The sequence below is a fragment of the Lynx canadensis genome, chromosome A3 (genome assembly GCF_007474595.2).
Source record: "Lynx canadensis isolate LIC74 chromosome A3, mLynCan4.pri.v2, whole genome shotgun sequence".
Lineage (NCBI taxonomy): Eukaryota > Metazoa > Chordata > Mammalia > Carnivora > Felidae > Lynx > Lynx canadensis.
In genome coordinates, this window is record NC_044305.1 from 119,242,071 (window position 1) to 119,269,771 (window position 27,701).

General features: G+C 57.8%; 2 protein-coding genes across 2 annotated transcripts in view; one reads left to right on the forward strand and one right to left on the reverse strand.

Annotated features, from left to right (window-relative positions):
- Window positions 1-7,646, forward strand: part of HADHA (hydroxyacyl-CoA dehydrogenase trifunctional multienzyme complex subunit alpha) — a 50,315-nt gene extending 42,669 nt beyond the window's left edge. Inside the window, 7 exon segments of the mRNA XM_030311489.1 lie at window positions 353-439; window positions 3,914-4,054; window positions 4,493-4,561; window positions 5,351-5,546; window positions 6,241-6,355; window positions 6,908-7,053; window positions 7,142-7,646. Coding sequence (XP_030167349.1) covers window positions 353-439; window positions 3,914-4,054; window positions 4,493-4,561; window positions 5,351-5,546; window positions 6,241-6,355; window positions 6,908-7,053; window positions 7,142-7,287 — 900 coding nt within the window. The 3' untranslated portion in view covers window positions 7,288-7,646.
- A 1,256-nt stretch (window positions 7,647-8,902) lies between these two features.
- GAREM2 (GRB2 associated regulator of MAPK1 subtype 2) lies at window positions 8,903-23,890 on the reverse strand. Its single transcript, XM_030311492.1, is given in 8 exon segments — window positions 8,903-10,727; window positions 10,729-11,332; window positions 11,816-11,985; window positions 12,965-13,430; window positions 13,432-14,006; window positions 14,702-14,832; window positions 20,808-20,948; window positions 23,779-23,890. Coding segments are annotated over 8 exon segments (2,613 nt in total). The 3' UTR covers window positions 8,903-10,313.
- Between the last annotated feature and the right edge of the window lie 3,811 nt (window positions 23,891-27,701).

The following is a 27,701-nucleotide window of genomic DNA, read 5'->3' on the forward strand; positions in this document are numbered from 1 at the left end:
TTGAGTGCAGATCCAGACAAGAAGAGGAATTGGCACCCATGCCAGATCTTGAACGAATGAGATTTGATTCAAAGCCATCTTGTCAGTGTTTATCTGAGCTGTCTCATTTACCTAACTGCCGAGGTGTAGTCTCCAGGTTAGGATGCCGGGCCAGAGCTAGAAGGCAGCTGAATGGGAAAGAGAACAAGGCCGACACACTCCCCATCTCGGAAGCCCTGGGCAAATAGTATCCACTGTCTGAGTGGTTCTGTGGGAGAGCAGGGCTGGACCCAGGTGTCACTTTAGCTTTGCTTTGGACTGCAGTCATCTCTCAGGCCTACAGGACACGTTCTTAAATGCTTTTCCTTTGCAGGTGGTTCCGGATCACTGTGTCTTTGCCAGTAACACATCTGCTCTCCCCATCCGTCAAATTGCCTCTGTCAGCAAAAGACCTGAGAAGGTAAATTCTGAACAGAGGGAAAACCCTGAAATGTTTTCCCACCACAGGCTCCCTGAGGAAGACTTAGAGCATGAGAAGGGACTGGTGTGGACTGTGAAGTAGAGGGGTGGTGGGGTCTCCCCAAAAACTGGGCACAGAGCAGATCATCCCATGACCACTGTGAGATGCTGGCGTAAGGGAAGCACAGTGAAAGTGTACTTTCACAGGTGATTTGCATCCCTAACGACTCTGATTTTTTAGGTTCAGACTATAAAACCTACCTTCTTTGGGGCGCTTGGGTGGCTGAGTCAGTGAAGCATCCAACTCTTGATTTCAGCTCAGGTCACAATCTCATGGTTGTGAGATTGAGTCCCACATCGGGCCTCTGCGCTGACAGCACGAAGCCTACCTGGGATTCTCTGTCTCCCTCTCTCTCTCTGCCCCTACCCCGCTTACTCTCATTCAAAAATAAACATAAAAGATAATGAAACCTACCTTTATACGATAGGGTTTTTTTAACGTCTATTTATTTTGGGGGCACCTGGGTGGCTCATGCGGTTGGGTGTCCGACATTGGCTCAGGTCATGATCTCACAGTTGGTGAGGTTCGAGCCCCACATCAGGCTCTGTGCTGACAGCTCAGAGCCTGGATTCTGCTTCGGATTCTATGTCTCCCTCTCCCTCTGCCCTTCCCCCATTTGCGGTCTGATTCTCCGTGTCTCTCAAAAGTGAATAAACACTTAAAAAATCTTTTTTTAAATAAATAATGTCTATTTATTTTGAGAGAGAGAGGGAGACAGAATCCCCAAGCAGCCTCGAACTGTGAGAATCACGACCTGAGCCAAAGTCAGATGTTTGACTGAGCCACCCAGGTGCCCTATAATAAGGTATTTAAGATAGGCCCAAGGGGCACCTGGTTGGCTCAGCTCTGTAGAGCTTGTGATGTGTGACTCATGATCTTGGGTTGTGAATTTGAGCACCATATTGGGTGTAGAGATCACCTTAAATAATATCTTTAAAATTAAAAAGAAAAACTTTTAAAAATAAAAATAGACCCCAAATAAGAGGGGGATACTTCAAAATCTCACATAAGCTACAGAGCAGACACCGGTGACTGAGACCTGTTTGGTTCCAACTTCATATCCAGGAATGGAAAATCAGGAGGTGTGTTGAGATGTGTCCGCCTGTGGGTTCACTCAGACCTCCCACCAGGACACGAAAGGTGTAGAAGCACTTCAGTGAGCATTTGGAATGATGCTTAGAGATTCATCTTTGGGCTTCTGTCTACCGGAGTAACACTAGGAAAGTGAAATCACCCAAGGAGAAATAAAACACCTCACCTCTCTGGAGGATAGCAATTAGCCTCAGCTAGCCAGAGTCAGCCAAAAGTAGGCAAGAAATATAAAGGACCTTTAAGCAGCTGGATTTGTTAACACAAAGTCCTTGTACTGAAAACACAAAAGTCTGTTTATTCCTATTCTAATAGTTTGCTAATGCAAGGTAATCTCATTTCCTAGCACACAGCAGATCGGAAGTGATTGTAGGACCTGATAGAGGCAGGTTCAGGGATGGCAGGAGAAGGTCATAGGGAGAAGTGGCAGCTGATAGTGTGACACTGAGGGAGACACAAAAACAGTATAAAGGTAGATGGACAGTCTGGCCATGTCATATCACTCTGAGCACCTCTGCAACATTGAAAGTCCATAAAGGAGGGGCGCCCTGGTGGCTCAGTTGGTTGAACATCTGACTCCCGATTTTGGGCTCGGGTCATGATCTCACAGTTCGTGAGTTCAAGCCCTCTGTCAGCACAGAGCCTGCTTGGGATTCTCTCTTCACCTCTCTCTTTGCCAATCCCCTGCTTGTGCTCTCTGTCTCTCTCAAAAATAAATAAGTAAACATTAAAAGAAATAAATGAATAAAGTCCATAAAGGAGAATCTTCGATGCTAACTTCTCATCTTCCCAGTGGAGTGGAACAAGCATCATGCTTTGCAGTCCTGGCCTCCAGGTATCTTGGATAGCTTCTGCCACCTGCTTCTCCTTTGCTATATAAAATTAAGGTCAAAGGGCATAGGTAGGTCACCAGCCATCTGTTGGCTTTCCTGGGACGTAGGACCTCCAGTGCTCCAACCAAGGAAAGTCCCGGCAGTCCGGGACAAGTTGGTCACCTTTGGCACAACTTTCTTGAGTGATGTAAATACATTTTGCTTAGGGTAGTAATTACACGAGTGTATATGCAGTTGTTAAAACCCATCAATATGAACACTTTAAAGTCTGTACATTTTGTGTATAAATTATAGGTCATATAGGCTAATTCCTTTTGCTCAGAAGTACTGAGTCTGAATAAGGACCTGCCTTTTTAAATGCTTTAGACATCAGTTAAAGAACAGTTGAGGGGTGAAAAGTAACTTTTGGATTGGTAACGTTTATGGAACATGTAACTGATGTGTGTATTACATAATGGAGGGTAGGCAGGCTTTGGAAACAGGCCAACTGTGATAGAATCCCACTGCCATTCACTAACTGACCCTGAGCTACCACTTTTAACCTCCTGATGTCTTTTTTCCTCATCTAGATAAGACTGGCTAGTTCACAGAGCGATGGATTAAGTGTAAGGAGTAATGGCAAATGTATTAAAGAACAGTGCATAGCCAGCAATCAGTATTGCTGTTATTATATTAGTTATATTATTAGATATTATTAGTTATATCTTACAATTAAGGTGAGGGTAGGGGGAGCAAAACTAAGTTCTATGGTTAAATTGTTCTCTCCCACGGCAGTTCAGTTTGGAAGGACCAATTGTTAGCTTAAGAAGGAGGTTCTCAACTTCAGCATGAATCAATCACCTGGAAGACTTCTTGAGCACAGATCTGGACCCTGCCCCCAGTCTCTCATTCAGTAGATGTGAGTCTGGGACGGGCCTGAGAATTTGCAGTTCGAACATTTCCCAGGCGATGTTAATGCTACTGGTCCAGTACTTCACTTTGAGAATCATCGGTTTAATGAGTCTTCAGGTGCATTTGAATGTTGATAAATGTTATTTAAACCCGGTATCCTGGTGGTGAGGCCCATCTGTAAACTCGAGATCTAGCTCTGACAGTCTGCATACTGACTCTTCTGCCTCCCTCTGCCTCCCCACCAGAAAAAGTGGGCCCTCTCACCTAAACTCAGTGCCATCAATATGAGTGGAACCTTCGTTCATTCTTCCCTGGTAAATCTAATCTGGCCATTCGCTGTATTTGGTGCTAATTGTCAGTAGGATCTGTTGCCCTCAGTGAAAAGCCCTAGAAGCAGATGGAAGAAGAGGATTCCAATGAGCCCTATGAACATACTGAACTTTTTCTCAGAGAACCACAGCGCCACACGGCTCGGCGGTGCCGAGCAGCGTTCCTGTATCCAACTGCCTTTCTCTCCCTTGCTCTCCTAGCAAAGCGTGCGTGCTGGCGGGTTCTCTCCTCGGTGTTCTTAGATCTGTCGGCTTTGCCTTCCCCTTGCCAGGTGATCGGCATGCACTACTTCTCTCCGGTGGACAAGATGCAACTGCTGGAGATTATCACAACCGAGAAAACTTCTAAGGACACAACTGCTTCCGTCGTGGCAGTCGGGCTCAAGCAGGGGAAGGTCATCATTGTGGTTAAGGTAAAGAGCTGTGAAACAGAGCAGCAGATTTGGGGAAAGTTCTGTTAAGACTCCTTACACCTCCGGGCTTGTTTACACCTATTCTGGGGCAAATACGTCACCTTTGGGTATGATTTCCCCTTGGTTGTCTGCCTCATGGGCAGTGCTGTGGACGGTACTGCTGAGTCACGGTCTGAGAGGGGAGTGTCTGGGACACGGCGGGTTCTCCCAGCCATTCCAGACCTTTCAGGTGACTGTGAAACCCTGTGCTGTGCCGTTTGGTTGAAGCCACGCTGCTCTGGCTGTGGCTTCCCCTGCAATGTAATTTTAACGATTCTGTTTGAAAGTATAAACCGCCTTGAATTTTGAAGCGACACCTGGGGAAGGGAGCCTGCTTTCACAACTTGGGGGGCACCTGAAGCAGAGGAGCCGCTGAGCTCACGTTCTCTCCCTTGGCAGGACGGACCTGGCTTCTATACCACCCGGTGTCTCGCACCCATGATGTCTGAAGTCCTCCGAATCCTCCAGGTTGGTACCCGCTCTTGGAATGTCGGAGGCATCTTCCACCCCTTACACCAGTCCTCCAAATTGGTTCTGTCGGGATGAGGAACAGGCTTCCTTCTAATACACTAAGTCCTGGTGCATCCCCAAGATGCCTGGGGATCTTTTTGCCTGGTCCTTCCACACGGTGGTTGGAAATCATGGGCTTTGCTGCCCTACAGTGGGCAGAATTTTAGCTCCGCTCCCTTAACCCGCCTCCCCGCTCCACTAGGCCCAGGGCCTCCCGACATGCTCTTCACGGTTTCTGCATCCCCTTGGAGGCAGGGACCATCCAGAACACGCAGGCCCACTGGCCTGATGGGTGCTGGACCGGCTTCTGCTGCACACACCCCTCCGGTGGCACCCCCTCGCCGGGCACTCGTCAGACGCTGGCTCGGGGGCTCCGCAGCACTGCTCCGTGGCGAGGCCTCTTCTCTTGGTTATGGGGGACTTCGCCCCGTGCGCCGCAGGATCTCATTACTCCCGAGATTCAGAATTGCAAACGAGAAGGGAATGAACAGTGTGTTCATCTCTAAATGAATTTGTTCATTCCTTAAAGTGCTGTGGGTTCGGGAAGCCTCAGACTTTCCCCCTGCTGACTCCCAAAGCTCCTTTGCCTCCCTGGGTGGAACAGCCCCAGTCCTGGGCCTGGCCAGGCGGGCGCCCGGGAGAGAAGCGGGCGTTGCGGCAGCCCGGTCTCGGAGGGCCCGCATGGGGAGCCTTTGTGGGAGGGCCCAGAATGCCTTTCCTTGAGGTCCCTGCTTACCTCCCATTCAGGAAGGAGTTGACCCTAAGAAGGTGGATTCCCTTACCACAAGCTTTGGCTTTCCCGTGGGTGCTGCCACACTGGTCGATGAAGTTGGCGTGGACGTGGCAAAACACGTGGCAGAAGATCTAGGCAAAGCCTTTGGGGAGCGGTTTGAAAGTGGAAGCGTAGAGCTGCTGAAGCAGATGGTGGCCAGGGGCTTCCTAGGTGAGTAGCCTCAGAGACACGTAATTCTAGTTTCCTGAGACACAGTCACAGAAGGCCCGTGTGGAAGAGTTCTTCCTAGACACAGAGCCCACTGTCACGGGGAGTTTTTTAAATGATTTCATGACAAGCCCTTAGGCTGGGCCCGTAGATTACAGACAAAGGCAGGACTCTGGCCTGAGGCTCTGCCACCTCCCAAGGTATGCAAGACTGACGGGCACTTTCGTCGGGGCCCAAGGCCTGGAATACACCTGTCATCCTGCAGGAGCAAGTTCTGCACCCAGGCGTCACCATGCTGTCTGGCCACCCGTGCAGAGAAGGTGATGCTTCTAACACAGAGGATATGAGGGAGGCCCGGGAGAGGTGGCTCTCTCTCTCTCTCGTCGAAGCCGCGGCAAAATCGGCACCGGGAGCACGGCATACTAGGGCCTGGCGTTGCGTGTCTGGACTTTAAAGCTGATCCAGGTGGCCTTTCCCAGCCACATACACAGAGTTCCAAGCTCCGGGAAACACAACGTCATTTTTCCTTCTCTGCCAACGCTGCTGGCAAACCCCGAATTTCCAGGGTTAGCCAGCCAGCCAGCCAGGTCAGGAGTACGGTCGAGAGGTTAGAGCTTCGCAGCAGACTAGCGGAGGAGAGAATCCTCAGGCTGGCGCTCTGAGAAATGGTAATCCTCCCTTTTCCGGCTTCTTTTAGGTCGCAAGTCTGGGAAGGGCTTTTACATCTACCAGGAGGGCGTGAAGAATAAGAGTTTGAATTCTGACATGGATGGTATTTTGGCAAGTCTGAAGGTGCCTCCTAAGTCTGACGTGTGAGTTAACTCGAATAGCTAATAGTGTGGAAACGTGTTTCTCTTCAGCCCAAAGTTTCTCAGTCCTCTTCCGTCTTTGTTACACTCACCTGGCCTGACCAGAATACTCCTGCCCTTCCACGTGCCTCCTCGCTTTCTGCCAGGCATCGGGGTGGGGACTGCAGCCAAGCCTTGGAAAGACCCCTGTTCCAGCCTTCCCTCTGAAGGTCTGGAGAGAACTAGAAAGACGATTGTCCTGGGTCCCTTCAAGCCCCAGACCATTTTTTTATCATTTGTAATTGGCAGCTGATGATGTCAAGAGATTCTGTCCACCCTCCCCTCCCCTGTTCTAAGCGCCAGTTTCAGGCCGACTAGGACAAGCAGCCCTAAGACTCTATTCCAAGGGCAAGGGCGGCTTCCCAGCATTGGAAGGGCCTTCTCTCCAGCATTGGAAGTTCTGTCCTGGCTGACCCTCTGGGCTCTGGCGGCAGCAACCCTCTTTCCCGCACGCGCAGTTCCCGCGTCCCTCCCGTGACGCTTCATCTACCTCAGCGTCCCTCTCTCTCTCGGCAGCTGCTCTGACGAAGACCTCCAGTACCGCCTGGTGACAAGATTTGTGAATGAGGCCATCATGTGCCTGCAGGAAGGGATCCTGGCCACGCCCACAGAGGGAGACATCGGAGCCGTCTTCGGGCTTGGCTTTCCCCCGTGCCTTGGAGGTTGGTCTCGCAAGTTGGGAAAGTAGCTTGTTTTACCCCAGAGCTCGTTTTGCTGTCGCCTTCAACGAAGTCCTGTTTCTCCATTTAGGGCCCTTCCGCTATGTGGATCTGTATGGCGCCCAGAAGATAGTGGACAGGCTCAGGAAGTACGAGGCTGCCTACGGAAAACCATTCACCCCGTGCCAGCTGCTCATCGACCACGCTAACAGCCCCAACAAGAAGTTCTACCAGTGACAGGCCCTCACACCCTGCCCCCCGGCTAACACAGCTGCCGGCGGTGCTGGCTCTCCAGGAGAGTGGCATCTAGATTTATCAGGGTAACCAGAAGGAAAACAAATTCTGGCATTGGGGTGTGCTGGGATTCAAGTGCCTTCAGCTAGGACTGTCTCTCCCTCCTGGTGAAATGTGGCTGTGAATTAGTTTGCACTTCATGTTAGAAGGTGGAACCCACCGTGCTCGTGAACCCATAAGCCTTGACGCTCAAAATGGCAGAGTCTCCGGAACCATCCTGCCCCCGCCCCCGGGCCAGTGGCGGGGAGGGCAGTTTTGCACCCTACCCAGTACACGAGAACAATAAAACCCAACTCTTCTCAGCCTGTCTGCATGCTCCTTTTTCTTCGCTCTTTGCCCTTCTGGTTTAAACCCGTCCTTCAAGGAGTCGGAATAAAGCCTCGGGCTCTCGGGGTGTGCATGTGTTGGGAGAGTTCTAGACAGCCCCTTGAGAGAGAGAGAGAGAGAGACCGTGACACGGGGGGATTTAGGGGACTTCACAAACTAAACCCTTCGAAACCCGGCTGTGTTTACAGACTCGGGCAGGCTTCTGCTTGCCGTGGGAAAGAGGCCCGACTGACCAGAGCAGGTGAAGGGCGAGAGGCCTGGAGGCCGGGGTTTAAGAGGCTTCTTTCCCCAGACGGCGTTTCCTCATGGCACAATGTCATCCAGGGTTTATTGTGTGTGTGGCAGGACGCATATTCAGGATGTCAGCATGGGCATGAGGCACAGGAATGAATATTTTCCTGGCCAATAGATACTGCACGTCTTGGCTGCCCCAGAGCACGGAAGGATGGATGCGTGGATGATCAGCGCAACGAGCGGGACGAAGGCCGAGCGGCCCGCCAGCACCACACGCTGCGAGAGCCCCCCCCTCCGCCCTCGCGGTGCCCCCTGGGCCGGAGAGGCCCTACGCTCACCTTCCGGCAGAAGCACTACCCAGTCTGTGTAAGCGGCTAGGGGGCCCCCGACCAGCCTGGCAGAAGGACCCCCACCGCGTGTGCACAGGATCCTAACAAGTCACACCGTGTCGGGCTCTGAACCGTGACCCATTGCTCCTGCATCTGCTCCAGCTGCCGGGACTCCAGACACCATCCCGGGCCCAGCTCTGCCGGGACCAGTGGGCAGGGAGCTTAGCTCCGGCTTGACTGACTACTCACCGTTGGTTGGTTGGTTGCCACAAAGCCAGACTCTAAAATCAAGCCAGCTCGGTGCTAGGGGTTCTCAGGTGACCAAAAGAGAACGGGTCCTCACACCAGAGCCATTAACGGGCTCTAAAGGGCGCTCTGGGAGAGCCTCAGGCAGGCATTTGGCCAGTGCAGGAAAACCCTGGTGGGGCCTGGCTGGCGAGCTGGAGTTTTCCACTCAGCAGCAATGGAAAGTAGGAATGATGTTGAAACCTTTGAGGGAGCTAGAGGGTTCTTGTAGGGTAGGGGCTGATGAGGGGTTTTCAGAAGAGAACCCAGGAGTGGGCCACGGGCACACCCATTCCAGAGCCTTCTGCCTGGAGGCCTACACATTGTACCTGTCGGTCCCCGTGGTCCGGAAGAAGAGAGCCGCCGACACCCAGCATTCCACCTGCACTGTCCAGTGCTCTAGCATTTATTTCACTAGTCCCGGAGGATTCACTAAGGGATCGACAAGGAAACCAAATGCTTCAGCGTCAGTTTGTGTGTCCTGCTTCCCGACTCCCCTTGCCCTGGAGCGGAGGCATCAGCTCAGGGCCTGAGCACCAGCATGGCTTCACTACTCTTAAGAGAAAAACAGGAAATAAATATCTAGGAAGGCTAGGTAAGGCAGAAGAGAAGGCCTGTAACCCGGGGCCTGAGGCCAGCGGCACGAGAGTTAGTGTGGTCCTGGGTGAGGAGACGGAGAGCCCGGGGGCTGGGGAGTAATGGGTGCTCGTACACCATGGCCAGCCTCCGGGTGCCAAGCAGGTCGTCGTGCCCGAGATCTGGGGGACGAGGGCCTGCTGTGAGGCACATGAGCAAGTGCAGGAGGCCTGGGCTCCAGGAACGGGGAACGAGCAGGTTTCCCCAAACCACCGTGCTTTCTCCCCACCCACCCCACCTGTGCCAGCTACAGAGAGCAAGAGGACGGCACCGTGTGCTGGCCAGAATCAAGCGAAGTGGGAGCAGAGGGGAAGTGGGAGAGACTGAAGGCCACTCGCCTCCAGAATCCAGGAGCGGCTGACCTAAATCTACCTGCTCCTCGGCGGAGTGAGAAACTTCGCAGACCGGACCCAGCCTGGCAAGATGGAAGGCAGAAGCCTGGGCACCGGAGACGTCAGGGGACCACCCGGCTCCCCGACTAGAGCACGTCAACAGCAGGGCCGTTCTCGTCGAGGGTCTTCACCCGCAAACCGGCCCCGAGAGCTGGAGCCCCCGAGGCACGGTGGCACAGGCTTGTACTCGCTACCCCAGTGCTCGGGGCCAGGGCCCTGATTCACAGAAGGGGGAAGGAAGGGCGTCCCAGAGATACAGAAACGGCACCCAGGCTCTGGGGCAGCTTAGGCCAAAAGCCCACAGGGCAGAGGGGAGAGGGCACTTGGGGAATTTGTGCTTAAGTTACGGACCATCTTCTTCCCTGGTCTCTAACCTCAACCTACAAGCTTGAGAAGTGCAAGAGGCCTGTGAAGTTCTGCACAAGGACACGGGAAGATGTTAGGTCACCACGAAGGCCAGCTTTTGATGCCCTTCCTCCACGGGAATCACAGCAGTGTGGCCCCAGGCCCAGGTGTGCCCCGGTGCCTCCAGCCTCCTCCCCACATACTCTGCACAAAGGCCAGATGTCCCCGTGTAGGGGTCTGACCCCAGAGTCCCCCACTTCCAAGTGTGTCTGGATTCACTCTGAGGGGCTGCCTGGCCGCCTCAGTCTTGGCATAGATTCTCCTCGCAGGCGGGACCGGCTCCTGGGTCCCGCAGGCTGTCCCCCTGCAGCCCCGGGGCCTCCGTGCCAGCTTCCAGTTGCGCAGCTACGAGCCGGGAACATCAGATCTTGGGCCGCCAGCCTTTGATGAACTGCATGATCTTCTTGACCTGCAGCTTGGTGAGGTGGAAGTCATCGGCCAGGATGTCCTCGCTGAGCTGCACGAAGATGCTGCCGTCAATGCGTTCTCTGGCAAAGAAGCTCACCACGTCCTCTGAGAGCCCGATGAAACGCAGACTTCGAGAGACTTCTTCCAGGGAGAGTGCAGACAGGTCAGCGGGGGGCTGCCAGGAGGAGGCATCCCGGCCTCCCCAGCCTGCGACCCCCTCCCGGGGACTGGCAGGAGGCCCCTCCAGGCGCCCTTGGGCGAGAAGGAGCCGAGCTCCGCCCGCCTCAGGCCCCTGCAGGGCCACCGGTGACAGTGGGGTGGGGACCTGCCGCAGCACCAGACCTTCTGGTTCAAAGGCCTTGGGGGGGTCCGAGTGGCGAGAGGCCGGGTCCGGGCCCAGGTGCCCCCACAGCTCTGGGCTCCTGACAGCGCAGCAGCTCGGGCTCCGGGGAACCGCCCTGGCCCAGCTCAAAGGGTTCCAGGGCTGGTTCCGGCCACTCGGAAGAAGAGGAGGAGGAGGTGGGACAGGAGGGGGGAGCAGCTGAGTAGGCCTGGCCTGGTGAGCCTGGGCCTGGAGAAAAGGCAGGGCTGGAGGTAGCCAGGGGGCCCGAGGTGGTCGTGGGCCCAGGAGAGGCGGCCACGGAAGGGCCCGAGGGGTAGGCAGGCCCCGAAAAGGGGTTGAGAGCTCCGAAAGGAGCAAAGCGTTTCTGTGGGTGAGAGGGCTTGAACAGAGGCGGGCAGCCGTGGTACGCCTTGACGGGGGTGTCAGCCCCCAAGACGGAGGCAGCCCGACTGCTCGGGGGCTCTGCGAGGGCCCGCGCGGCCTGGCTGGGCTGCGTGGTGGAGGGCAGGGGTCCCGGGGGTGGGCGGCCGGAGGCCTCGCCGGCCTTGCAGTCTCCCCAGGTGCACGGGTAGCAGTAAAGGGAGTAGGCATCCGGTGACGGTGAGCCGCTGCCGCTGCGGGAGGCTGCCCTGCGGGCAGAGACACAGATACGCGCGGAAATGCGACAGGCCGCTCTGCCAGGGCAGAGACTGCCACGCTGATCTCAGCAACGCCGGCTCGCGCCCCGGCCCCCAAGGCCTGAGGCACCCCCCCCCCCCGCCCGGGACTGCCCCAGTCTTCCTTCCAGCCTCTCCCGCCCCCGGGAAAATGAGACTACGCTGAATCACGTAAAATTTTCATACGGCAAGGAGCACTCCATCCCGTGGCAGATCCCAGTCTGGAGGGAACCCGGGCCGTGTCCCCACCCAACCAACACTAGTTAGGAAAGGAACAAACTGAAGGTGGAAAGCAAGGCGTGGCCCCAGCCCCCAGCCCCCAGCGCCCTCAAGCTCAGGTACTGCTCAGGAACGGACGCCCTCCGAACCCCCAGGCCTGGACTCTTCCTCAGCACCGGCTCCCCTCCCCAGGCCTCTTCCGGAGGACCCAGCACCGAGAGAAGGAGGGGGGCTCACCCATCCTGGAGGCCAGAGGAGTAGTAGGAGAGGCTGGAGCTGGGGGAGTGGATGGGCTGCAGCTTGGGGAAGCGAGGGGGCACCGGGGGGCTGCCCGAGGGCCGGCCGCTGCCATTGCCACCCCGGGGAGGCACAGGTGGGGCGTTGAGCAGGCGGCACTCCTCCTTCACCTGCAGGCAGAGGGCCGTGACTCCGCGTCCTGTCCCCAGGCGGCGGACACCCCTTGCCTCGCCCTTCCCAAGCAGCTGGGCGAGGAGGGTGTCTGGGATGGACACTGCCCCACTTTGCCAAGAGGCTATCTCCGCCTTACTCACCTCTGCCATTCACCCACCCCGGCCCTCTAAGTCTCTCCAGCCTGTTTCACTCCACGAGAGCCCATGACATACACACCATCTCCTGTGGCCTTGGAAAGCCATCGTGAATATAAGAATATGTATATATGAGGAGATCCAAAACAGATAAGTAAACCTAGTCCCTCCTCAAGGAAAAGGAGAGGAAGAAAATGGTGTGACAAGGAGAAGAAAGGGCCATCGGTCATCAAGATCCCTTCCTTATAGGTCAAATACTCCAAGTGGACTCCCTGGGACGTTAACGGCTGCAGTCCACTGCTGTGGACCAGTGCGGTTGCAAAATTCTGCAGTAGGCACAGAGAGGGTTCCTTAGTGCAGGACTTCTCAGAGCCTTTAATGAACCAGCGTTCTGTGGTTCTTAAGTGAGGAGGCGGTGGGTTAGGAATCATCCACTACATTTTCTAAACTTATTCCACCACGGGACCTTCTTTTCCCCCGGACAACTTAAAGGACTCCTGTTCTGTGGAGCCTTCTGAGCGCATCCCCAAACTCTCTCAAGCTAGAGACCTACGAGCATCTTTGTCTCCAGAACTCCCAGTGCCACCGTCCCTGCTTATCTACATACCATACATATCTACGTCCCTGGTATCCACACCGGCCCTGGTATACCACAAACGCTCCAGCGTCCTTCTCCTTGTCCTCTCCTTCCCCCACCCCTGGGACACCTTCTGTCACACGCTCCAGGGGCTGGAGGCGGAGCTACGAGGCTGGGGCGCAGGAGAACTTGCTTCTGGCCGGCCACCTCCCTGGAGCAGAGACCCCCAGCCCCCCTCCCTGCCTCCCACCCCCGGCCACTCACCGCCTCGGACTTGGGAGGGACGGGAGGCGGCGGCGCCTCCGGCTCCAGGCGGGGCGGCCCGGCGGCCCCGAAGGAGATGAGGTCGGGCCCGGGGGGCGGCCGCGTCCGGCCCTCGGCGAGGCCCTCGGCCGCCTGGTGCGTCCACAGCTCCTCGTAGGGGATCTCGGCGGGCGGCGCGCCGGGGTCTGGCGGGCCGGCCCAGTCGGGGCTCACGTACTCCTGCCGCGCGGCGCCGGGGCGGGCCGGGGGGCGCGGCGGGCGCCGGGCGCGCGGGGCGCGGCAGGCAGAGGCGCGCGCGGCGCGGGCTGCCGCGTCGTCGGCCAGCTCCTCGCGGGCGCCTCCCGCACGGCTTTGTGAGTACTCGTCGGGTCGAAGCGCTCCGCGGCAGAGGAGGCGCTTGTCGCGCACCAGGCGCTCCACGCGCGGGTCCCCGGCCAGCAGGCCCTGCGGCAGCGCGAAGCCGGGTGTCGGTGAGCAGCAGGAAGTGCAGCGGCGCCGGGCCCTCGCGGCGCAGCGCCAGCCCCAGCACCACGGTCTTGGAGATGATGCTGACCAGCTTGTAGCAGTGGCCCTCCCGCACCGGGTGCAGGTCGTAGGGGTTGCGCGGCGGCCGGCTGGGCACCAGCACGTTCACGGGGAGCCGCACGCGCTCGATGATGGCGCGCACCGTGTGCTCGCCCTCCTGCATCTGCAGCTCCAGCGGGCTGCGCGTGCTGAAGCGGCCCTGGCACTGGAAGGGCAGGCTCAGGCTCTCGTTGGTGCGGTGGTTCATGCAGATGAGGCAGGGCATCTTGCCCTTGATGGGCCTGGCGCCGCCGCCGCCGCCGCCGCCCGCGGCCCCCGCACCCCCGGGGCCGCCGCCTCCCACCCCGGCCAGCGCCCCGGCCCGGCCCAGCTTGCGCAGCAGCGTGGTGAAGCGCGAGCGCTCCTTGGTGGTCTTGGCACACAGGATCTCCGCCTGGCCCATGAGCGTGAGCTCGTCGCCCGCATGCAGCGTGAAGTTGTACACCTCGCTGTCCTCGCTGAACTCACCCGACACCACCTGCGGATCCCAGAGACCGGGTGGGGCTTTAGCCGGTGGCCCAGGCAAAGCTCTCCTTTGAGGCGCGCGCACACCCCCGCGCTCCCCGACCCGGGAGCCTTTCCCAGGCTGAGACCAGATCAAGAGCACCGGACTGCAGGATCAGGAGACCCACCTTCCCTCCCGGAGAGGCCACGTAGCAGCAGTGCAACCTTAAATGAGCTACTTCTGGGGCCTGAGTTGCCTCGTGTGTTAACTCTTACTTGGAAGAACTGCAACATGTTGGTGTGCCATACTTTTAAAATATCCAGTAGATGGCAACTTTTATTATCATTGCCTATACGATCTGGGCAGTAACAATACTCCATCTACTCAAGGCTACTGTGAAGAGGAATGAACTGGTGGATAAGGGTTTGTAAACAGAAACGAGCCATCCGTACACCAGTGGGGGTCTGCCGGGACTGTGTGCCCCCAACGACCACTCTTCCTACGGAAGGGACGGGCTGCCCTGAGGATCTCCAAGTCAGGGCAGGACCCTCCGCACACACTTCGCCACCTATTCCAGGAAGTTCTGCAGGCCAGTGGGTCATACACCTGGCTCTTCCGACATGGCCCAAGGCCCTCAAGGGGCACTGTGACACCTTCTGCCTCCTGGACCCTAAGGACAACCCTCCAACCAGCGTGGGGACACCAGGCCTGGTGTGGCAAGGACTGACCTTGACACTGAAGGTGATAGCTTCCATCACAAAGATGCGGTCAGGGAAGACGCTGGCCACCTCTTCCACGCTGCTGAAGTACCTCACCGGCTCCCGCACGTCCCGGGCCTGCTCCAGGAGCTTGAACTTCCCTACGAAGGACAAACACAGGCTGCTAGGGCAGGCCTGCCCGCCGGTCCCCCCTTCTTGCTCCCCTCGCGTCAGCCAGCCCCTCTGGAACCGAGACTGCAGAAAGGCAGGTTTGCACAGCCTGAGGTGGAAGGGGCCAGGCAGCTGGCTCAAGGGGGGCAGGTGAGCACAGACCTAGCAACCAGAACCCCATGGAGAGCTTGTGGGTGGGTGAGGAGGTCCGCAGCTGCCTGCCCAGAGAAATCCGAATGCACATTGGCAGCCAAATGCTTGCAGACAAAACTGGCCTCCAACCATCAGTGTCGCACTGGAGATGCTGGCTCCTGGCTTCGTCCCAGCCCCACTGACTTGCTGTGACCTTCCCCTCTCGGGGTCCTCGTCGGAGGGCAATGGAGCAGACGATCTGGGGTCCTGTGTGGATCTGGCATCCAACGCACGTACCTCGGGTTGCCGATCCCTACCGATGCACCTGGCAGACCAGGGGCTCAGCCCCGGGCCTTGGAGACCCCAGGAGGGCTGCTCAGACTCCAGCTCTGTTCCCAGACCCTGCCCTGGTCCAACATTCAGCCCCTGGTGCAACATCCCAGAGGCCTCTGACCTGAGCCCGACAAAACCGCCTCCCTCCCTCCCTCCCTCCGACGAGGCCTTCCTAACCTGCGGTCGGGGGCTGTTTTAAGCTGGCCCGGCAGATGCCCCCAGCAGGCACAGACTTTAAAAGAACGAGGATAATCCATGAAGCTGACCCCCTTGTATAAACTGTCTCACCTCACCGGTCACATACACCCTTTATGTGCCCTGAGACAGAGGGTACAGCCTAGATGACCCAGATAGAGTTGGTGCGACACAAAGCACCCAATGATGGCAGGATGGGACAGCTGCTACAACAGACTCGTGACTGAAGAGCCAAAGACCCGCCTGACGGTCCGAGGGGATCTTAAGAATGAAAAGTGTTTTACAGGGGCGCCTAGGTGGCTCAGTCAGTTAGGCGACCGTCTCTTGACTTCGGCTCAAGTCATGATCTCATAGTGGTGAGATCGGGCCCCACACCAGGTTCCACACTGTGGAGCCTGCTTAGGATTCTCTCTCTCCCTCTCTCTTGCCCCTCTTCTGCTTGTGCTCTCTCTCTCTCTCTCTCTCCAAATAAAAAAATAAACATTAAAAAAAAAAGTTTTATAGAACAGACAGTCCACATGGAAGAAATAGCACGGACAAGACAGGGTCACCGGGGCGGCTCAGTCGGGTAAGGCTCAGGTCATGATCTTGCGGTTCGTGAGTTCGAGCCCCACGTCGGGCTCCGTGCTGATGGTGTGGAGCCTGCTTGGGATTCTCTCTCCCTCTCTCTCTGCCCCTCCTCTGCTCTCTCTCTCTCTCTCTAAATAAATAAATAAACTTAAAAAATTTTTTTAAAAACAGGAGTCACGAGAGCAGATTGCCTGCCCGAAATGGTGAGTGCCTATGCCCAGGACTTGAGGAAAGTGCCAACGGCATGTGAAGCAGTAACCAGGTTATGAAAGGCTCTAAATGCCAGGTTAAGGCAGAAAGACTTTGCTCAGTAGGAAATGAGCTTTTGGCTTTCAGCTCAGAGGAAGCCAAGGTGCCACTTTCTCCCATCGTCCTGAATCCGGATTCACCTGACACCAGCCACCTCCGCCAGGCCACCTAAGTCCGACGCCCAAAAGATCGAAGTCACGTACGGAAGGTGCCCTGGTGGGGTAGTCACTGCCATGTCTGCAGAGCCCCCAAGACTGGCCCCCTGGGTACGCGTCCCAAAAAGGTTAGTGAGGACATCGCCAAGGCAAGTGGTGATCAGAAAGGTCTGAGGACGACGGCGAAACTGACCACTCAGAACAAACAGGCCCACACTGAAGCGGGACCTTCTTTCGCCTACGCTCTGATCATCAAAGCCCTCAAGGACCCACCAAGACACAGAGAGAAGCAGAAAACACCACGCACGGTGGAAGTCTCACTTTGACGAAAGTGTCACGTTGCCCAACAAAAGCAGCATGCATCTTTAGCTAGAGAATGCTCTAGAACCACTAAAGAGATCTTGGGGACTGCCTAGTCTGTAGGCTGCAATGCTGAAGGCTGCCCCCTTCAGGACAGCCTGTATGACGTGATGCAGTGGACTACCCAGCTGGCTAAGAACTACAAAGGAAAGTATCTCAATAAACGGTCATCTCACAGCCCAAAAAAGAAATGAAAGCCGTCGCAGCGTTTTGAGCAAGAAAATGCCAAGCTCCAAGTTGAGCTCCATAAAGAAAGCAGAGAGGTCATTCTGCAGGAGAGCCGGGACAGCCACTGGGGAAATGGCAAAATCAAGCAGACCAAGAGGCAGACCGGGGCAGCGGATTAGGTGCAGGTAGGGGGAGGAAAGGACGCGGGCCACCAGCCGGGTCAGAAATGGAGCTGGCAAAACAGACCCTTAACTACAGAGAACAAACTGAAGGTTACTGGGGGAGGCTGGGGGGTGGAGGGGAGGGGATGCGCTCGATGGGGGATGGGTGTTAAGGAAGGCACTTGTGTTGAGCACCGGGCGCTCAACTACATTCTACTCCTGAAACTAATATTGCGCTGTATGTTACCTGACTGGAATTTAAATAAAAACCTGGCACTACCAAAAAAAAAAAACCCAGAAAAACCAACGCGACGCGGAGCAGGCAGAGCTGCTAGTCAAAACTGGGAACCTGGAAGTAACATGTGGGGCAGGAGCCAGTCCTTTGGAGGCCAAGTGAGGCCCCCCAGGGGGTGCTCCTAGGGGGGTGAGCAAGCGCGCCTGGGCAGGGCTTAAGGACTCCGGGTGGAGGTACAGACTGAACCCGCAGGTGGGTCCTTCAGCTAGGGCGGATCTCAACCCTTTGGGAACTCTCCTCCCAGAAAAAGATGTCAGCGTCCTCCTGGCATGAACACAAACACCGCGTTGTATACAGTATGTGGGTCCTGGAGCCCCCAGACCCAGCCAGAATCCAGACTGAGGACACCGCCCCTGCCCCAACGTGCTGAGAATGAAGAAACCAAGGGCCCGTCAGCACCTAGAGGCGGGAAAGAAGTGAAGCTTGAGAAAGGGAAGGGAAAGTGCCCAGGAGAAAGAGGAGACCCTTGTAAGAAAATGTGCCACAGCCCTCCAGGGCAGCGGCGAGAAACTGGGGAGGCGCCTGGCAAGGAACGGGGGTCTGGGGTGGGGGGGGGTCGGGCAGCAGGGGCCGCACAGCGGCTACCATCCCACTGCGGGTGCCACCCCTCCCTCCCGCAGCCTCCCCCCCCCCCCACAAGCCCCCCACCACAAGCAGCCAAGCGGGGAGAGCTGCCCGCTGCCCCCTGTGGGGAGAGCTGGAGCCAAGTCAGGGCTGCAGCCGGGAGAGGATGTGGCCGGCGGATCGATGTAACCATGGTAGCCAGCACCACCCCCTCCGCCGCAGCGCGGGCCCAGCACCGGTCATTACCGCGGGAGGAAGGAAGGGAGACCTCCCGGGAGCGATGCGCCAGCCCCTGGAAGCCTTCGCTCCCCCCGGCAGCTTCCTCTCCTGCCTCCCCCGTAGTGAGACCCCAAGCGCCCCCGCACCCTAGGGACCTGCCCCACCCCAGCCTGCCCCTGCTCCCTGCCCTTTCCCTCCTACGTCACATTCGCGCTCCCTGGCGTCCCTTCCAGCCAGAGCAGTCTCCCCCTCCTCTTAGCACCCGACCCCGGCCGCGCCGTTCCCTAAAGAATGGCGAGTAAATGTACAGGCTTGGGGTCGGACAGACCTAGTTGAATCCCATCTCTGGCACCAACCAGCCGCGCGACCTGGGCGAATTATTTAATCTCTCCGGGCTTCAGTTTTCCCATCTGTGAAATGGAAGCACACGGCTTAGCTCCCAGAATGCCGGCCAACGCTGACCTGAGCCACCTAGCCCCTTGTGCGGGGCGGTGGGGGCCTTCTCCGGGCAGCCAGGTCCCCCGAATCCACGGGCGCTGCACTGCACTCCCCTCCCCCCGCCTTCCCTGAGGCTCCCGGGTCTCGCCACTGCCCCCGCCCACGTCATTATTAATTCATTAGGAGGAACTAGCGTCGGGCTGCGCGCTCCGCTTCCAGGCTCTAACCCCGTCCCTCCCCTCCCCCACTAGGGCCACCGAGCCACCCACCGGAAAGATGCGGCTAGGGATGCGACTCCCCTGCAGGCCAGCCGTCGCCCCATGACCACACCGTCCACATGCACACAGGGGCACCAGAAGATTGCATAAGGGAAAGGGCCCCAGGCCTCCTGCACTCACTCACTCTTCCCTAGGAGGCTCTGTGCCTTGGTTTCCCCGATGTTTAATAACACAACTGAAATGGGACAGTAAAGTCACACTTCTGTCAGCGAGGGCTTTTTCCAATCTTTTGTTTTTTTCATCCCAAGAAGATCTGGGGCCCCTTCCTGGACCAATACCAGATAGCCAGGCTGGGAAGTTTCTAGCTGCTAAGCAGGCCTTTCAAGGGCTCCAGGCTCAGGGCCTAACCCCGAGTCAGAAAGACACCAGAGTGTTTCCTCATCTTTTAGATGGGGTGTGGGAGCTACGGGGGTACCAACTTCACAGCGTTGTTTGTAAAGAGCAGAAGCCTTAGTCCTGTCCCCCTGGCTCAGAGGAGACCCAAGAAGGGCTGGGGACCCCAATACCTGGGAGGAAAGGAATGGGAGCCTTCCCAGCTCCAGCTCAGGAGTTCCCAACTTCTACTAGGGCAGTTCCCAACTTCTACTAGCAGTCACAAACACAGAACTGGGCAAGCTACCAGAGCTCTCGGAGCCTCACTTTGTGAGTTAGAGGGAGCTAATAAGACTTTCTCACACGGCTGCCGTGAGCATGTTATGACGAAACACTCAGCTCAGCATCTGGAGGGCGGCGTGTGCTTAACACGAAGGAGCTGTGGGATCTTTGGGGCACATAGGGGCATCTCTGGAGGGGGCCACCTGATTCCCACCCTTCCCACCCAGGTGACAACAGCCCTGCGTGGCTGGTGTGGTGCAAGCAAGCATCAGCCCAGGAGTCCGGTCACCTGGGTTCTAGCCCTTGCTCCGCTGCTTCCTAGCTGTGTGACCCTGGGCAAATCACCTCCCTCTTAGAGCCTCTGTTCTGTCACGTGTAAAATACAAGGGCTGTGCTTTCCAGCAGCAGAATCCTCTCTTCAAACAAAATCGTATGTAAGATATCAACATCATACATATAACAGATAAAAGTACGAGTTCATTAGCATCATCTAAGTGTAAAATTTTCACATTCGCTGATAAAGCCAGTCAGTGAAAACAAGGAGTTTAACACAAAAATTGGGAAAAATCAGGATTAGAGTGGACGAGTGCAGTTCTAAAATCAGCCTGAGCATCCCTTTGTTTCTGAAGAATTTTGGTTGCACACCAACCACTGAGAAGATCCCCGCACGAGACATTCTCTTCGAGGGTCTGGACAAAAAAAAGCCTTAATGAGGCAGCTCACAGTACACACCCAAGGTCTCTAGTTAGGGTTAAGGTTTGATTTGCAGCAGTGTGAGAGTGGGGTTAATTTTTAGATCATCAGTTTAAAATAAAATGTGAATGGGGCACCTGGGGGGCTCAGTCCATTGAGTGTCTGACTCTGGCTCAGGTCATGATCTCGCAGTCTGGGAGTTCGAGCCCCACGTCGGGCTCTGTGCTGACAGCTCAGAGCCTGGAGCCTCCTTCGGATTCTGCGTCTCCCTCTCTTTCTGCCCTTCCCCCACTCGCGCTCACCCTCTCTCAAAAATAAACGTTTACAAAGCTAAACGAAACAAAATGTGAATCAAAATTTTGCAACCAGAAACCCAGGACTCCCCCCGAAACGGTATGAAAACCACAGGGCCCTAACCGCCACCCGGCCAGCCATGTCCTCGTTCATCCCTGTGGCTCCAGGCAAAGGGTGGTCACTAACAGTTTCCCCCAAGGCCTACCCCCTACCCTCCTGCCTGCATCCCCCAGTGGCTCTGTGTCATCTGTCCCTGGCTGGGCACACCTGGGTACTGCAGGGGGATGTCAATCTTGGGTCCGATGACGTAGTGGCCCTCCTCCAGGGTATGGGCTGTCACCGTTGTCCACTGGCGGCAGGAGTGAATGAGCAGGATGTCTCTCTCACTGACACCCTCAGCATACTCCCCTGGGAAGAGGAAGGAAAGGTAAAGTGAACATTAGGAGGGACGAGGGAGGCTAACGTCTTCACCAAGACCCCGACTGGGGACGGCTGCCCACGATCCCTGTCCAGGTCAACACCGCTCAGGGGACAGGCGCGCTGCCAGCTGTGGCCTCAGGGCTGTGAGTCACGCCTGGTCTCCCAGGGCTCTGGCTCCTGACGGGGCCCCAGCAACCACCCCGGCCACAGTCCTTCATTCACCACTCGCCTGGACGGCCTGCTGTCCCAGGCCCTGTGCTGCGAGCCGGGGTTCTGGCAGATGAGCCAGCCCCGCCCTCCCAGAGCACTTGGGCCCATGGGGAGGTGGGAAGAGAGGTGAACGCAGAAAACAGGCCACGTTGGAGGTGCTGAGTGGAGGGTGTCTGGGTACTCCCAGACGGGAGGAGCAAACTAGGTGAGGTCTTCCCTGAGCAGACACTAGAGCTGGGCCTCAGGACCACCAGCAGAATTCTCAGCCCCCAAGTCAGTGCCTAAGCCAGGCGAGGAGGGCCTTGTCGGGGGCACAGACAGGGCTGAGACGGGCTATCCGTTGTGGATCCCTGCTTGAGGGGCCCCCAGAGATTCCTGGCTCTCTCCTGGGCGGCCCCTCTTCACCCACTGCCACAAGGGTCTCCTACATGCAGGGGACCTCAAAGGAGAGGGGACAAAGTCTCCGATAACCCCTAGCCCCTCTCAGAGAAGCTGTTTCTTGGCTCTCCCTTTGTCAGCCCCTCCCCCCCCCCCCCCCCCGTCTTCGAAACACAGTGATGAGGTGGGGGGGAGCTTGAAGGGGGAACCTAGTTCTGGGGGAAGCTGCACTAGGGCAGAGGTGTTGGGAGGGGCCTGGGCCCAGAAGGCTCCAACCCCAGCAACGGTTTCCAGGAGAGCAGGAGGGGCTGGCCCAGCTTCCAGGGGGCCTGGTCTCCTGGATGCAGCTGGTGGGCAGGGGGAAGGTGGGGGGACGCCTCCTTCCCAGCCCTCTCAGACACAACTTACTAAATTGCTGCCACCCAAGCAAATGGGAAGTGGTTTATCCTGATTATCCTGATGACTGAGGGCTCCATGAAGGGTGTGGGGAGGATGTGCTCAGGCCCTTTGAGTGGGGCGGGCTCCCACTGCATTGGAGGGGGTCAGAGCTTTCCTCCTCAACCCCTCATGTCCTGGGGCAGAGGAAGCCCTCCTACTCTGCAACCCTTCACAACCACAAAAGGCACACACCAAAGGCTATGGTTCATGGCCCCCAACAGTTGAGCCAGCACAGCCCCTGGGCCTAGTGACAGGAGCTTGTCACCCCACTGACACAACTCAGTCCCATGGCTGCAACTACAGGGGCCTCTCCCAAATGCATAGGCTGTAGGGCCTTTAAGACTAAAGACACATTTTTGTTCACGTATTCGCACTCACAGTGACCACAGCCATAGCCACCACAGACAGGTCACAGACAGGCAGACAGCTGGGCCATCACACCAGTTGTCCATTCACTCATCCCTCCGGTAAGTCCAGAATCTTTGTTAAGCGGGATATCCTCCTTCAAGGAGCCTGGAGCCCAGTGTGAAGGCAATAAACTATAAAAACGCGTGTACAGATTCAAGTCAGGGGTGCTGAGGCGCCACGGGAGCCCAGAGGAGGCCTGCTGGGACTGGGGAGCTCAGAAAGGACCCCCAGGAAAGGGAGATGCCAAAGAGGACGTGTGGGAAGTGGCCAGGCAGAACCTAGGGCCAGCTTATCCCATTCACACGCAGAAGGGGACAGCCTTGATGCTGACGCGGACAGCCTCGGGATCACTCGCTAACGATCTGGAGAGCAAGAGGTTGGGCTGCTGAGCTCTCCTGCCCGACGGCCCCGGGCTCGGAAACTGACACGCAGCCCGGTCGGTCGAGGGACACGCTGCCGCTCACGGTGCCCATTCCACCCCGCCGCGGGTCGGAGGAGGGGCTGCGGGCCCCATGGAGGGGAGAGGAGCCTGTGGCCGCGGGCCCCATTAGCATTCAGGGAAGCGAGTGTGCCAACGCGGGCCAAACCCCTATTCTTCTCGCACACAAAACCCCCGGCCTGGCTGCCAGCCCCGGCTCCCGCCCCTCCTCCAGCCAAGCAGTCGCCCCCCCCCCTTCCTCCAAACGGTCCCCTCGCTCCGTGCGGCCTCCAGGCGTCCCCTCTCGGGCCCCCACGCACAGTCCCATCGGCAGAGCAGCCTGGGCCCCTGGGAAGTGGGGCAAAACATGAGGGAGGGCCGGGACTTGGGGGCACGGCCGGCGGGAGGGCCCGATCATTCGGGCCTCTCCCCGAGGTGACCTGCCCGCCGGGGGCCGCAGACTGCTCCCCGGGATGCGAAAGGAGAGCGCAAGAAGGGTGCCAACAGGGGCCGATCGGGGCTGGGGGGTGGTGGCGGCGGTAGGAAGACGCAGTCCGAGGCCCAGGGGATGCGGGAGGATCGAGGTGAGAAGCGGGAGACAAAGGGACGGAGGGGGGCGCGGCCCAGGCGGGGGGTCTGAGGGCTGCAGGGAAAGGGATGCACCGACGGGGCGGCCGCGGGGCCTCCGCCGCGCTCCGGCTTCTAGCTGGCCGGGAAAACTCTGTCCCGGCCTGGTCTCAGTCCCTGTCCCAGATCTCTGTCCGGTGCCCGTGAGCAGGGCCCAGGAGGCGGCGGACCCTCGGCTCGTGGGCCCTGGGTCTCCAGGGAAGGCGTGCCGGGAGCCGCGCGAGGCCGAAGCCGGGAGCGGGAGGGCAGGGGCCACATCGTCACGGCCCCCTTAGCACCTGCCCAGAGAGCCCCCGATTTCCCCGCGGACCCCCAGCCCCCCTTCCCGCACCCCAGTACCTGGCCCGAGGCAGGCGAGCGTGGGCAGGCGGCAGCGGCTGACGATGAGGTCAAGCGGGAAGGCGCCCATGCTCCAGCGCAGGCCGGCCAGCCCGGCCGCCAGCTTCTCCATGGCATTGGCGCCCCCGGGGCCACCGTCCCGGGGCCCCGACGGCCAGTACCGCGCGGCCCGGGCTCCCGCGCCCCGCCGCCACCTCCTGGGGCCGCCGCGGCGCTCCCCGCCTGGTGGCCCGGCCGGGGCTGCAGGCGTCACGTGGCCGGCCTCCCCGCGGGGCGCCGGCCCCCGCCCCCCGGCCCTCGCCCCACCCCCCGGCCCGCGCCCGCCGCCAAGTCCCGCCTCCCCGCCCGACCCCGCGCGCCCGCCCCTCTGCCCGGGCGTCCAGGTGACAGCCCGGCTCGGAGAACCCCGGGCGCGCGCCTGGAGGGAAAAGGAAGACGCGCGGCGGCACCTCCGGGGCGGGGGCGCGGCGGGGGTCAGCCTCCTGCACCCCGGCGGGTGGATCTGGACCCCTTTTCCCCGCCGGCAGCGGCGCCTCTCCTCAGCCCCTCGTGCGGTGGCCTCCTGGAGTCGCCGCCGGCCCTGCCCCGGCCCTGCCCCGGCCCTGCCCCGGCCCCTGAAGCTCCTGATCTTCGGCAGCTGCGGTCGTGGTCTCCAGGGCATTTATCACCGCCGGCTTCAAACAGCCTGCGAGGCCGCCTCACGAACCCCATTTTGCTGATGAGCAAACTGAGGCTCAGAGAGGTCAAGTGGCAGCTCGGCCTTGAATTCTGGTTTGGCTTCAAAACCTACTGCCTTCCCGGTACTCACCCCCCTGAACCCCAACTAAAGAGCACTTGCCAGGTTCCCCCTGCCTTCTTACCGCTTTTCCCAAGTCCCGGGGGCCAGAGAGCTCCAGAACACACACATGCGGTGTAAGCTGCTCCTGCTCTGCCCAGGAGACAGCTCCGGGTGGGTGACCGTTGGTGGAGTCCTCTCTCTCAGGCAGTTACCGAACCCCTCGTCCCCGCTCTCAGGCCCTGAAGTCCTGCTTCCTTTTCTGCTGTCCTCACCTCCTCCTCCCAACCCCTCGTGGTTCCAGCTCCGGAGTTCCTCGTGGGAAGCCCCTTCTCAGAAGCTGCGGTGACTTCAGCAGGGCCACCCTACCAGAGGACCCCCTTGGCCCTCAATGTGTCTGCCCGCCTTCTGCAGGTGACCAGGGGCTGGTGCAGGGCTCCCGAGGGGCCGTGGGCCCTAGGTTGGTCCTTAAAGGGCCCCATGGACCCTAGTTCTCAGCCTCTGCACCCAGGGAGCCCCCCCCCACCCCACCCCACCCCCACACACATTCAACACAAACCATCTCTTCAGGGTGACTAACCTCCCACATCGTGTGACCCGACCACCATAAAAATTGGCATCAAATAAGATGAACACAACTTCTCCTTGCGAAGATTCACGTCCGGTCACTTGTTCAATCTCCATATTTTGCGGAGGTCAGAACGGGAGACTCCAAGGGCAGGATGCTTCGCTCCGAGACAACAAAACAGGAAAGCCGGACTAGGACTAGGAAGCAGGCCTCCAGCCAGGGCTAACCCCACAACCCCGCTGGCCCCGCTCCCTGTCCCGCCCAGGCCGCCTCACCCCAGGCCCGCTGTCCACTGCGCAGCCTGGGCAGGGGGTCCCCCGGCTCGCTCTTCCTTCAGCCACCAGAGTTGTGACTTGGGGTGGTCTGTGGGGGTGGGGGTGAGTTCTTTCCTGGGGAAGTGGGAAAGAGAGACAGGGCAGAAGGGAAGGAGGAGGTAGAGAAAGGGGGAAATACGAGTGTCTAAAGAGGGGATGAAGGTGGGAGGATGAGGAGGCCAAAAGAAGGAAGTGAGGGAAAGGAGCCTGGCTTAGTCACTTTTCTTTCCCTCCCCGCAGGCCCTCTCTTGAGTAGGACGGCCATATAATTTGTCACCCGAACGAGGACACTTTTGAGAGTGAAAGAGGTGCTAACTAACTGGAACGAGAGGCATAAACCAGACTCTAGGACAGAGTGCAAACCAGGACTGGGCCATGTGGTCACCCCATCCCCGAGGGACACCTGTGAGCCCCGGATGTAGACGCCCCGTGTACCGTCCCACCTCAGCTCTGGACCTCAGCTTCCAGCCAGGCGCCCTCACCCCTCCAGCGGCATTCAGAGACCTTCCATTTCAACAAGCCCGCCAGAACTTGCTCCTCCTTTATCTTCCATCCCGACTAAGGAAACACCTTTCACCTGGCCCCCAACCTGGAAATCTCCTTAACCCTTACTTACATCCACCTGGTCGCCAAGTCCCCGCGGCGGCGCTTGTGCTCCCACCGTGCGTCACGAGTCGCCCTTCCTCCTCGCCAGCCCTGCTTGTGCCTTCGGTGGTGCCTCCTCCAATCTTCTCTCCCCTGGGCCACCCTTCATCTTCCATGCCCAAAGCCCCAGAAGCTCTGGATTTGGGCTGAGTCAGGGGCCACACTGGTGTGAGACGTCGGGCAGAACCGCCTAACCTGTTGGACCCATTTCCTAACTTTTGTAAAATGTTCCGGAGTCTCTCCAGGGCTTTTGAACGGTTGGCCAACCTCCCAGGGACCCCACACAAGTGCCCAGATGCATATAGCCCTTGATTTGCTTGGGCCTCAGGAGCCATGTAGGAAGGAACGCGGCCTCGCTTAGAGTCAGAACTTCTTAGCTCTTAGGCTGAGGTTTCTGGAAGATGGCTGGCAGGACACAGCCAGGAAGTACGGTGAGGGAGGTAGGGGGCAGGGCGGGGGACACAGCCTGGTAGAGGCCCGCGGTTGGCCCAGAGGCCAGGCAGCGGCAGGGGTTAGCGGAGCAGGCCTCGAGTGGGGCACAGAGGTCAACGGAGTAGAAAGATGGCAAAAGGGGCCTGAAGTGGCTGGGGAGGTGTGTGCAACAGCCCTGCCCCATCCCATCTAGCGGACAGAGAGCCGTCTCTGAGTCCATGAACTGGGGGAGGCCAGAGAGCATTTGGGTAAGCACCTCTGAGAAATCTTGGAAATATTGCATCCAACTTTTTCTTTTAGAAAATTCGAAGCGTACACAAAGGTAGAGGTAATATGCTTATGAACCCCCGTATTTCTATGTAGCTGCTTACTCCCCCTCCTGATAAGTTTTTTAAAAGTGTTACTGAGATATCTAATTCACATACTGTAACAACTCATCCATTTAAAGTAGACAATTCAGGGGCCCCTGGGTGGCTCAGTCGGTTAAGCGTCCGACTTTGGCTCAGGTCATGATCTCACGGTTCGTGAGCTCGAGCCCCATGTCAGGCTCTGTGCTGCCAGCCTGGAGCCCGGAGCCTGTCTTTGGATTCTGTGTCTCCCCCTCTCTCTGCCCCTCACCTGCTCATGCTGTCTTTCTCTCAAAAATAAATAAAACATTTTTAATAAATCATACAATTCAATGTTTTCAGCGTATTCATCATCTTGTGCCACCATCACCATGATTTTGCCATAAATATGATTTGTGTCTCCTCATTTGTATCCGGACTGGGCAGCTGTACTGTCATTAGGCATGTCTAAGGCCACGCACCCATTAGAAAGGATGCTTACAAAAGAATTGCAATGATTTGGGGAAATTCTCATTGTATAGTGTTAATGTAAAAAAAAGCCAGGATAGCATTTCATGAATGGATGAAAATAAGGAAAAGAAACAATCAAAGGGAACAGGCTCTAATGTTAAAATGTTTGTGTCTGGGTCCTGGAGTAAGTGATATTGTTTCTCTAAATTTAAAATATTCGAAGTTTTATACAGTGAAGAGGCATTTTTTGTTAGAAGCCAGTTTAAACTTTGCATACAAATGAGGGAGTAGGACCTGACGGTATCCCAGGCCCTGCTCACCTCGAAGATTCTGGTATGTGAATATTCTCCAAGCAGGCATGGAGAATGTTGCCCACCAGAGGGAGCAGCGGG